Source organism: Phocoena sinus, chromosome 14 (genome assembly GCF_008692025.1).
Source record: "Phocoena sinus isolate mPhoSin1 chromosome 14, mPhoSin1.pri, whole genome shotgun sequence".
NCBI lineage: Eukaryota > Metazoa > Chordata > Mammalia > Artiodactyla > Phocoenidae > Phocoena > Phocoena sinus.
This window is the reverse complement of record NC_045776.1, coordinates 88186558-88199339: the sequence shown is the minus strand read 5'-3', so window position 1 is coordinate 88199339 and position 12782 is coordinate 88186558. Positions and strand designations below refer to the sequence as shown.

Genomic DNA, 12782 nt, shown 5'->3' with positions numbered 1-12782 from the left:
ACGCCTCCCTGAGCATCCCTCCGGGCCAGCGGCGCCCTTACCTGGGGGGCTGAAGGTGGCCTCCCACGTCATGGAGTTCTCACGCGTGTACAGCTCCACGAAGCCCTTGCCACCGCTGGAGCAGACTTTGAACCCGTTGGAAATGACCTGTCCCCCGAACGCGAAAGGGGTTGTTCTGGAATGTTCTGCCTGCGTCTTCCAGAAAAAAGAGAACGTGACCCCTGAGGACAGAAAAGGCGTGGGGTTACTTTTAATGAAAAACGGACGGGACTTAACCTCACTGAAGCAGGTCGTTCTCGCTGCTCTTTGTTTTTCATTTAAAAGGCAGTTTTCTTTTTTCTCATTCCAGAGACAGTGTATGCTCGATTCAGAAAATACAAACCATAAAAACAGGTAGCTCACTAAGTACCAGACACTTTACTAAGGGTTTTAAATGAATCCTCTCCTCATAAATACTACAAAACCTGATTATCATTCATTGGCTTACCCCGTTAGGCAGATGAAGAAACTTGAGTCCGGTTTGCCCAAGGTCCCTGAACTAGAGACTGACTCAGATTAGACCCAAACTCAGTCTGACCTACAGACGTCGGCAGTTAAGGTAGCTCCTTCCAAAGCCTCTCCATAAACGTATTTTACAGAGAAAGGAACCAACTCATACATAACGGTTTATAAGCCACATGTTTTGAAAACTTACTACATCATAGACCCCCTCCAATGTCCATAAATACACCTCTATGTCATCATTGTTTGTATCTGCACCTCATGACATTCTAAACAGGAACTCTAGGGAATTCCCTGGCGGTCCAGTGGTTAGGACTCTGTGCGCTCACCACCAAGGGCACGGGTTCAATCCCTGGTCGGGGAACTAAGATCCCGAAAGCCACATGGCATGGCCAAAAAATAAAATAAACAGGAACTGTAATTTTTTTTTTAAAGAAAAAAAAAACCAGCAAACCCCTTCCCCCATGGCTGTGTCTTAAAGTTTCCTTCGACTTTTAATTTCCCAAACAGAACCGGAAGCTAAACCTTTCTGCACGTCTCAGATTAGATGCCTTTAGGATAAATTCCCAGTAGGGCATTTCTAGTCAGAGAGGAAGCCACTTTGAAAGGCTTTGAAACCTACAACTGTTCATTCCCATCAAAGTGGGGCACACGAAGGCCCTGGCAGCCGAGACGGCCAGTCCGCAGACTCCTGAGCCGGTCCCCAGGCTCCGCGTGGACTAAATGGTATGAACAAGCTGGCCCGTTGGTGGGTGTGTCTCCATCACTGGAAGCAGGGGGAGTGTAAGGAACAAGGCCAGCCCTCGATGGTGAAGACCCCGACCCACGATCACTGTGCAACCCAGGGGCAGGCTCCCGGGCGAGGGGCGACAGTGGCCACTCCTGGCCGGAGGCTCCTGGAATTGCCCTTTGGATCCCTGATTACCTCCACTCTGCTTCTCTGAATCCAGTAACATTTACCCTTTCTTTGCCCATAAGTAAACAGTGTGTGTGTGTGTGTGAGAATGCGTGCAGCCTGCCTGGACTCGGTGGTGAAAGCCGGAAATAACTCAGGCGGCCTCATCCCTCCCAAGCTGGCCCAGGCTCTGTGGTGGGAAGGCTTCATTGATGCTGAGAGAGGAGGTGCCCAGACTTGATCCAAACAGGCCCAGGATGGGGCTGGTAGGGGAGCGGGGGCGGCCATTTGCCCTGGGCCTTATTTATATAAATGGCACCAATTTTAGACTTTGTATCTTATCTTCAGGTGAGATCATGGGCACAGTCCAAGAGAGTCTGAATTACTAGAAGACATTTGTCATCAAGTACCAACTTGTGTCGCATCACCACCCATCCTGGCTGTAATGCTTTATGGATCAACACATTTGTCACGAGTTGTTCAAACGTCTCGTGACAATAACATTGCATTATACCTTTGTGGGTCGAAAGCCTGAATACGATGAATATAAACATGTAAAACATGGCACGATGATATAATCATCATGGGAATATTTAATTATTAATTAATATACAATTATATATTAGAATTATATATGTAATTCATAATAATATATAATTCCCTGGTTTGGAATTTCTCTAATTTTTTTTTTAATGTAAAGAGGAACCTCAAAATAACAGAGGAGGCTCAGATAGACTCCAGGGTAGAGCTCAGAGACATAAGGAGCATGTTCTCAGGGCTATTGAGGAAAAAGGAAAGTCCCCAAAAGTGCCCTGGGACACAGGTCACGCCAACGAAAGGATGGGACTTTAGCAGTTTGCTCGGAGGGCGGCTGGGCTGCCCCAGACACTGTCCCACTCAGCAGGTGGAGGGGACTCCCAGGCCCAGGGCATCCCAGTACTTCTGTCTGCCTTGCACTGCAGTGGTGCAGAGTCCAAAAACAAAGCCCCAAGCCTTCCTGCCATGCCTCTCCACTCAGAAACAACCAATTTCACATGGACACAAACACGGCACATTGCGAAACTTTTGTTATGAAACGAAGTCCCAGCGGGATTCACAAAAGTCCATTTTTTCCAAACACTTAGCTGCATTTAAAAATTCCTTTCACTCCTGTCTTGGCCAAATATCTTTCTGTCCAGGAAGAAAAATAAAAATAAAACATTCAATTTGGCATTAGGTAAGGGAAGATTGAAGCAAACAATGGTTACTATAAGCCAAGCTTTTCATTTTTGTTCATTCAGCCTACAAAATAATCATTTCTATCTGAGGAACAGCTTGTGTTTAAATATCAATTTATGTCTTCACAGAGTCTTAAAAGATTCACAACGAGCCCTCGAATATTAGCATTTTCAGGAACTTTGTTTCTTGCACTTGGAATTGTCAGTACAAAGGAGAAAAAATCTGAAAAAAAAGAAGCGCAATATTGACAAATTGATTCAATACTTTTCTTCTTCTTATGAGCATTGAATCCTCATCCGTCCGAAAAAATAACGTGAGGAAAGTTCTTTCTCAATAAGACCAAAAAAAAAAAAAAAAGAAAAGAAAAGAAATCCAGCTATCCCAAGAAAAGGTGGATACATTTGAGTGCATAAATATTACAAAATTTTGCAAGGCAAAAAATTTACCATGACAAAGTCAAAAGACAAATGACAACCCAGGAAAAAATTTTTTGTAAAACACTGAACAAACAAGAAATGAATTTCCTTACTATATAAAGAACACCTTATAAAGAAAAGTAGGATCACTACTGCTTAAAGAGAACTTACTTTGAGCAAGACAGAATATCTTAAGAATTTTCATGTATTAATTCTTTTATTCCTCCTGACTAGGGTTAGGGTTAGGGTTACAGTTAGGGTTATGAGCTAGGTGTTAGTACGGTCCCCATTTTACAAGTGAGAGGACTGAAGCCAACAGAGGTAAAGTTACTTGTCTAAGGCCACACAGCCAGCGACAGAGTCAGTATTTCAACCAGGCGGTCTGGCTCTGGAGTCTGCACCTGTCATCTCTCTGTCTTCCCTTAGAGACAGTGTTGTTTGGGAGAGGACTCACTCACTGAATTAGACAAAAAAGATTCGAAGGCATTCCATGGAGGAGAAAAATGCACACTACAGACCTGGGCTAGGCGAGGAAGTCTTCTTGTGCGTTATCCTCCCGGTGTCTGCTGTGGACGGGGCAGAGGCGGCAGGCAGGGGTGGGTAGGGAATCTCTCCAGGTAGAGGAGCAGCTCTTCCCAGACCCCTGGACTCAGCACCGTGCCCTGCATGTTGGTAACTCAAAGTGGACCAAAGCAGCAGGCAGCAGGGAGGGCAAGGTGACCCACAGGTGATGTAGCAGCCCGGCATCCATCCTCCCTCGCCCAGCACAGCACCTCCACGTTCTTGGGGGGGGACCATCCTCCCCACTCCTACTTCCTCTAGATTGGGTGGGGCTGACCACACAGCCCCAGGTTCCCATGGGCTGGACCAGTTGGAATCACAGGCACTGGCTCAGAGATGGACAGGCTTCAGCCAATAAAAGGGAGTCCTGGAGACTCTGGGTGGACGTTGCTATCACACCTGGAAAGCCTTCTTGGAACAGAGCCAGAGCGATGGAGGAACACAAACTTTTGGTGATGTTACCTAAGCACCTGGACCCAGCTTGTGGCACGCTCCATCTCCCAAAGAAGCCACACCGTCTCCCATCCCATCTGCTTTCATGCCATGTGACCTTCCCGCTCTCCACCAAGACTCAGGCCAATTTCTCCACCTGCCCTCTGGCTGATTTGACCAAGCGGAGTCAACAGAAGTGGCCATGGCCAAGTTCCAGGTGCAGCTGTTAACGGCCTGGGAGCTTCAGCTTTCTGCCTCTTGGAGCTCAAAGCCAACATGGAACAAGTCCAGACTCTGCTGGTGGAGAAAGAAACCATGTAGAGGAGCTGGAGGTGCCAGAGATGTGAGTGAAGAAAGTGGTCTTGGAAAAAAAAAAAAAAAAGAAAGTGGTCTTGGATATCCACCTCAGGGGCACCTTCAGAGGACCCAGTCCTGGCCGCCACGGCTGCAGCAGCGTGAGAGCCCTGGCAACCCCCAGGACCATGAGAGGTGATGCTAAATTGTGTTGCACTTGCTAAGTTTGGGAGTGCTTGTTACGCAGCAGTCGATAACCAGAACACAGTCTTTACCTGGATCCACTCAATAAATCCCCGAAGCCTAGCTGAGTTGCATTTCTGTTGCTTACAACATTTCAGCTGAAGTTTGACAATCCACAGAGGAGTCCCCTTCCTGACCCCAAAGTCCCACCAAAGGCCACCACAAGGATGTGCACATGGCTCCCTCCTTCCTTCCTGACCACTACTGTGGGTGGCTGATGTGGGGGAGGATGCTGGAGAAGCGGCTGCAGGGTGAGAGGGGGAGCAAGGAGACTCTCCACCCTTTCCCGTTTCCAAGAGGACTTGGTTCAAGACAGAGGTGGCCCTAGGCCTGTGAGAGACACACGTCCACCTACAGTGCAATGGCATGAGAGGACATGAGCTTATCCACACATGTCGACTGTGACAACCAGCTGAAAGCAAGTTTCCATGAGAACCACCCAGAGCCAGCAGAGCAGGCTCAAGAATGTTCTGGAGTGGTGGAGTGATGCTGAGAGCATCAAAACCAACGCCATCCCAACAGGCACATGAAAAGATGCTCAACATCGCTAATCATCAGAGAAACGCAAATCAAAACCACCATGAGGTGTCACCTCACACCGGTCAGAATGGCCACCATTAAAAAGTCCACAAATAACAAATGCTGGCGAGAGTGTGGAGAGGAGGGAACCCTCCCACACTGTTGGTGGGAATGCAAATTGGTGCAGTCGTTATGGAGAACAGTATGGAGGTCCCTCAAAAAACTAAAAAATAGTGTCCTATGACCCAGCCATCCCACTCCTGGGCATACATCCAGAGAAAACTCTAATTCAAAAAGATACATGTGGGCTTCCCTGGTGGCACAGTGGTTAAGAATCCGCCTGCCAATGCAGGGGACATGGGTTCGAGCCCAGGTCCGGGAAGATCCCACATGCTGCGGAGCAACTAAGCCCATGCGCCACAACTACTGAGCCTGCGCTCTAGAGCCCGCGAGCCACAACTACTGAAGCCCACGCGCCTAGAGCCCATGCTCCGCAACAAGAGAAGCCACCGCAACGAGAAGCCTGCGCACCACACGAAGAGTCTCTCACCACAACTAGAGAAAGCCCGCGGGCAGCAACAAAGACCTAACGCAGCCAAAAATAAATAAAATAAAATAAATTTAAAAAAAGATACATGTACCCCAATGTTCATAGCAGCATTATTTACAATAGCCAAGATATGGAAACAACCTAAATGTCCATCAACAGATGAATGGATAAAGAAGATGTGGTACATGTATACAATGGAATACGGCTGAGCTATAAAAAAGAATGAAATAATGCCATTTGCAGCAATATGGATGCAACTAGAGATTATCGTACTAAGTGAAGTAAGTCAGACAGAGAAAGACCATACGATACCACTTATATGTGGAATCTAAACTATGACACAAATGAACCTATCTATGAAACAGAAACAGACTCACAGACCTAGAGAACAGACGTGTGGTCGCCGAAGGGAAGGGTGGGTGGCGGGGGGATGGAGTGGGAGTCTGGGATGAGCAGATGCAAACTGGTATATATAGAATGGATAAACAACAAGGTCCTACTGTAGAGCACAGGGAACTCTATTCAATATCCTGTGATAAACCATCATGGAAAAGAATACCAGAAAGAAGGTACACACACATATGTATACCTGAATCACTTTGCTGTACAGCAGAAACTAACACAACATTGTAAATCAACTATACTTCAATAAAAAATTTTTTTGATATTAAAGCCAATAAAACTTAAAAAAAAACAACAAGGCCATCAATTTCCCTCTCGGGCTGTGGTTTCACCTCAGATAACACCTGACGCGGGAAGCTTGGGATGCTGTAACGGAACCTCACAGACTGGGTGGGTTAAACAACAGCTATTTCTGACAGTTCTGGAAGCTGGGAGGCTGTGATCATGTTGCCAGCAAAGCCCTCCTGCTGGTTTTATCCTCACGCGGCCTCCCTTGGTACGTGCACACAGAGAGAGCCCGTGTTTCCTCCTCTGCTTATAAGGGCCTTAACCCCTCACCCTCGTGACCTCATTGAATCCTAACCACCTCCCAGAGGCCCACCTCCAAATACTATCATAGGGATAAGATTTCAACACATGAATTTGGGGAGCGCACATTCAGTTCATAGCAGCACCCTCATTCATTCAACGAACATTTAATCAGTGGCTGATATACGTCAGACACTATGAGGGAGGGTCTGGAGGCAGAAAAATGAGCAGACCCTGGGGTCCCTGGGCTCCTGGACTTACTACCGTGTGGGCAGGGAGAGACCGACGTGAATAGTCATGCGGGGGTCCCCCCAGTGACGGGTGTGAGGAGCTCAGGGAGGAGAGACAAGAACGACAAGCATCGGAGCAGGGCGCCATCTACCCTGGAGGCTGAGAGAGGCTTCCTGAAGGTCGCTTTGCCTGAGATCTGAAGGGAACGGGTGTGACTCGGACAAGGGAAGGCACAGGACGAAGGACCGTGGAACGTTTAAGGAGCAGAGACCTCATATCAGTCTTGCGACAAGATGTGGCCAGGAGGGTAAGAGAGAAGCAGGTGAGGCTGGTGAGGCAGATGTGGCCAGGAGAGACTTGGGTCTGAGAGCTGCGGTTAGGAGGGAAATCTGAGACGGTACCTCTCTCTGTGTTAGTTTCCTACAAATCACCGCGTAAGTTCTATGCCTGGTAACAACGTGATTCCCTCTCAGGGCTCTGGAGGTAGAAGTCTCGCTTGAGCTCAAATCAGGAGGCGAGCAGGGCTGTGTCCCTTTGGGAAGCTGCGGAGGAGAATTTGTTCCCACCCTCTTCCAGCTTCTAGAGGCGCCCACGTTCCTGGGCTCCCGGCCCCTCCCCCAACTTCAAAGCCATCCTCACATCTCTCTTTGACTCTGCCCCTCTGCCCCTTGCCTTTGTAAGGACGCCTGTGATGACCCCGGGCCCACAAAGGAGATCAGGACATTCCCCACCTCAAGTTGCCTGACGTAATCACTCAGCTTCACCCACTGCTAAATGGGTTAAGGGTACGTAGGGTTGCTTTGTATTATTTTTTACAACTGACTGCGTGTTCATTGACAATTATCTCAAAATAAAAAGGATTTCATAAAAGTAAAAAAAAAAAAAGAAAAGAAAAGCGATTCTGCTCGGTTGGGAAGGCCTTTAATCTGATCTGGCTGGTTCAACATCTAATTTTATTACGGCGTATCTCAGGCATGGAAGTTGGATGTTCTCCCAGGTTTTGGTCAAGAGAGGCTCCAGAACTGGGGCTGTGGTTTCTTTATTAAGAATAGAGGATGTCAAGGGAATCTACCAACTGTAGGATTCTAAGCGCGTTTTCTGTGCGGTGTGGCCAAGAAGGAGGAGGAAAGAAGCAAGTGTGCAGGGTTCTGGTGGCAGAGCATCTCTACGGAGTGACCACCTGCCGAGTGCTTCCAAAAGAGCACAGGCTGGGAGAGAGGGATGGGGAGATTTGGGCTTCCTGGCTAAGCTGAGAAAAGACCCAGACACCTAGGTAGCAGTCCACCAGCAAGGTTCTGCCGTAGATGCCTAACTCTGATTTTCTAAGACCCTGAGGTGTGATCCCTACCTCTGCATTTCAGCAGAGTACAGGTAGATATGAGGATTTTCACCTACATCTTTCTAAGAGTTGACAATTCCACCCCCTCTGGTGTCGGACACTTTCTCCAAGAAAATTTTAGCATCCAGGCGTGCTTTCACATAACATGAATCACGTGAGTCCCTTCTCGATGGTCTTCCAGCTCTTCTGATTGTGACAAGGAGAAAGTCCATTCGTACGTAAGTAACAACTGCTAATCCCCATTTTAACACAGAAACGCCACATCTCAAATTTAGAGCCTCTGGTTGGCCATGGTACCCACGTAGAATTCAACAGTATAGGTATCTTCTACTTATGGGAACCAAGATTGGTTTTCAGTTCTTGAGGGTGATATAAAGTTTCCTTTTCAATTGAATCAAAGTAAGTAAAATGTAAAGAAAAGGTATGAGTATTATAGCTCAGGCGCTATGTGTATATGGTTAAAAAAATCATGAAAACAATTTAAAAGTGAATGAAATTTAAGAATCACTAGTCTCAAAAACATTCTAGCATGACTGGAAATTTAGATAATTACATCATTCAACCTCAACCTATTAAAGTAAATAACCCGCTCTTGGCCTTCTTCTTTGGCATAAACACATCCTGCCTCACTGCCTGGATAGTCGACGTTACAAAAGTTGAGTTAAGGGGATGACATGCCATTTTTTTCTGTCCACCTTAGGACTGTGAGAATAGAATTACATCTGGCTGTGTAAGTTTCCTCGGTACAAATTTCAAGTGATCTACTCTCATCCATTCTCAACATTGTGGAGACCCAGCTGCCAAAAAACCACAAAGAGAATGGTTCACAAGATTCTCTTATTCATCCTAGACACACAGAACAATTGAGGAGCAAAGTGTGAGGCTACATATGGTCCAGTGAATACGAGAGACCTTACTCTTAGAGTAGAAACATTACAAGGTATCAACTCCATGGACCAGTGTTGTCTTCCCTAATAATATCAGATTTTTACTTGACAAAGAGAAGCTGTGACGATGGTGACACTTCCACACTGTATCCTTAGATTTTTTTCCAGCTCCATGATTACAAGATAAGGAAGTAACGATCAAATACGGTGGGAGAAATGATACAGCAAAGAGCACACTTTTGAGAGAAAAAGAGCTGAAGGTCATAGTGGCGGGGAAATCTGGATAATAGTAGAGACACCGGGTGAAAGATAAGGAGTTCCACCTTCAGCCATAGTTGAGTTTGCAGTGGTAGGAGAACATGTGATATATGAAATGCAGAGAGAAAGACGATAGAGACCCAAAGGGGCAGTGTTTCTCAGACTTTAGTGTACACGACAGAGGCCGTAAACTCAAAAGCCCATCTCGCCAGGAGGACTGACTCTGTAAGACGGCCAGCGTGTTTCTCGAAGGCGGCTCAGGCTGTATCTTTCAACACGCAGACACACCTTCTCAGATCAAACACTGCATATATCAAATACTACTCATGTCTACCCTTCTTGCCCCCCAAGAAGGCTCTGCTTAATTTCTTCTAGAAATGCCTGGTGCTGTAGGACTCTCTTTCACACTAACCATTTCTCTTCTCATTATTATGAGACCAACAGGTGAGTGGCAGCTGCCCTTCAGTCTCAGCAAGCAGGGAACTGAGAACGCTGGGGACTCAGGAAATCTGGAGACCACTGGACCATTCCAAAGGAAACAGTCAGTAACCAGTGGGCAGGGAACACTGTCGGATTTTCTGATTTTTTAAAGAGAAGTCAGAAGTATAGACTTTTTAATGAAATTTTCTCTTATATAAGAATTAGATATTAATTAAAAAAAAAAAAACATTTAAAGCACCGTGAGAGAGGCTCTGTTTCTGCAAACAGTGAGCCAGGCTATTTGGACCCACCCATCCTGTCGAGAACAATTTAGAAAGCTGATTAAAATATAAAATATGTGAGAATCGACATAATGCCAGCAAACAAAACACATCTGTGGGACGGAGTCAGCCTTGGCCAGTTCTGTGATTCGGTCCATGAGAATCACCTGGAGGTCCTGGCTAAGACTACAGATTCCCAGGCCTCACCCATGGAGATTTTGATTCAGTGGGTTCTGGGCTGGAGCCTGAGAACTTCCATTTTTAACGATCTCTACAATAGACTCTTCTGCTGATGGTCTGGAAACAACACTTTGAGATACTCTGCACTAAATCGCCATGTGGCTCTAGGCTGTCTTGTGCCCCCTCTGGGCCTCGGTTTCCCCCTCTGCGAAACGGGCATACTGAATGAATACTTCTCTCTGAGGCTCCATCAGGCTTTCCAACAGCCCCATAACCCCCAGTCATCGGAGGGAGACAGAAGTTGGATCCATGCCCAGCCTGTATCCAGCAGACCATTCTGGAAATTACCGTCCTGAAACTCAATTCTGCAAATATTTTAGCATTTTGTTGACAGCTTTTTAAATTTAGTAACCTAATGCAAAGGGCAAAAAAGTCCTATCGGAGTTGAGAAGAAGGGAATGTGGACGGTGAGGTTTCCCAGCTGCTGCTGCGGAGCTGTAGCAGGCTTCCTGGTGTTTATAAGCAGGGGAAGCTCTAACGCACGAGAGGAAAAGCAAAGGGCGCATTTCCAGAGGGAGGAAAGGTAGAGCTAATGAGTAAAGCAGAGAGAATGTCTTTCCTGCGGGGAGCCAAGGTGATTTAGAGTTGAACTCAAATTAGACATAATTACTCAAGATGGAATTTAATCCAATAACAGAAATAAGTTTCTAAAGGTCCAAGGAGTGCAAAAATGGGACAGGCCCCTTTAGGAATGGAGAAGGACCCATCGAGGGTGATATTCAAATGACAGCCCATCAGACATTTGCTGGGGAAGCATTCAAAAGAATTTAACATCAAAAAGACAGTTAGACTAGACGTATCTGTTCAAGCGACGTGGATCAAACATCTACGACGCTGACACCCGTCCCTGAAAATACAGCAGTGACCGAGACAGAGTCCCTGCCTTCACAGAGCTAAAGGCCAAAGAAGGAAGACAGACAATGAGCAGGTCATCCCCACCGGTGCACGGGCTGGAGGGAAAACATTCAGGGAGATGTGAGAACACAGACGGAGGAGCGCGGCTGGTCTGGGACGCATCCCTGCAAAAGTAACACTCGAGCCGAGCTCTCACGGTCTACAGGGGAATGAAACAAGACGCTGGAACATTTCAGGAAGAGTCCCTTCCCACGTTGAGTTTCCCCGGTTGTGTGTTTGCTAGTCGTGGGAGCTGGCAGTGACACACCTCAGTATTTACGGAACATAGACTGTGTTTCCTTCGGTTAATGTTCAAATAGCCTTTTTCTCTCAAAAGTTCCTCCTGCATTTGCACCCAGCACCCATGAGAAAACTTGCCCAGGAGACACCATTTGCCAAAAGGCAGGCCTCACGTTCAGCTCAGAGAAACAAGGGAAGCTGGCTGAGCGGGTGGAGAGAAGCCCTAGGGTGAGCAGGTGTGGGTTCGAGAGCTTGGAGTGAGTAGCCTGGCGGAGGAATACGATTCCACGTTCTACCTGAGAACTCGGAGAGGGACAGCTAAACTGCTCAGATGTTTCCTCCTTTTTTGAAAAGCTCTAAACCTCAATCCTGTCTCCTAAAACATTCTTTAAAAAGAAGAAAATCAGCCAAAACTATGAACAGAGGCCACAAGAGAATTGGGAAATCACAAATATGGAAACAGTCGACCTGCCAGACTGGGCATGGGGAGCGTTTCTCTCTTTATTGAAATGGGGGAATTCTGTGGCGGTCCAGTGGTTATGACTCGGCACTTTCGCTGCTGGGGCCCGGGTTCGATCCCTGGTCAGGGAACTAAGACCCCACAAGCTGTGCAGTGAGGCCAATATATATATATGTATAAAACCCATTATTATTATAACAACCTTATCTATATATAAGTTTCGTTATGAGAATAATGGGACATACATTTGTGCCCACCATCACCTCCAGAAAAACACGTGGAGGACGCTAGATCAATGTATCTGAAAAGGCTGATCCAATGTTGCCTACGTTTCAATCACTCACATTTTCATCTTATCTGAACAGCACCTAGATTATTATTATGAAACACCGTTCTTTAAGTCAACCCGCTCAAAGCTTACTGCTTACTGAAGTCTCATCCTAAATAATATCTATGAAAGCTATCTTAAGCTTCTGACGAGCTATCTTAAAATAAAAACATAACCATTAATTGTTTAATCGCTCCAAGTGCACCCGAAATCATCTCACCTACGTCACATGCTACGTGGACTTTGATTTGGAAAATGCCGGACAGACCTTCGCTGTTCTCCTTAAACCCAGAAATACAAGCTATTTGAGGCCCCAGGGAAACCCACCAGAGCAAAGAATGTGCTCAGTAAAATGGGGAGATGCATGCAGTGGTCCTTAGGATGGCACCCATGCTCGGTGGCCCTGTCTGAAGACCACACCAAGGGAGGTGGATGGAGGAATACCCAACCTCCCTCTGCATTCGCATTAAGCCCCCCAGCAGCACGGTCTCTGGGGGCCGAGGCTGACTTGAGGCTCCCTGGCTTCCCTGGATATGTGCCATTCTCTAGAGAAAGTGGCCACCCGAAAAACACCTTAAAAGGCTCCAGTTAACATGACACAGGAAAAGCTGTCAACAGGGTGGGAGGTGAAGCCAAAGTTCACAG

General features: G+C 46.8%; 1 protein-coding gene across 5 annotated transcripts in view; it reads right to left on the bottom strand.

Annotated features, from left to right (window-relative positions):
• Window positions 1-12782, bottom strand: part of ADGRD1 (adhesion G protein-coupled receptor D1) — a 144070-nt gene that overhangs the window by 116137 nt on the left and 15151 nt on the right. For all 5 annotated transcript variants that reach the window (XR_004345475.1, XM_032603319.1, XM_032603320.1 and 2 more), the window contains exon 6: window positions 42-221. Coding sequence is in view for 4 of the 5 variants with exons in the window: in XM_032603319.1 (XP_032459210.1) it covers window positions 42-221 (180 nt within the window). In the remaining variant the exon portion in view is untranslated. The remainder of the gene's footprint in view (window positions 1-41; window positions 222-12782) is intronic.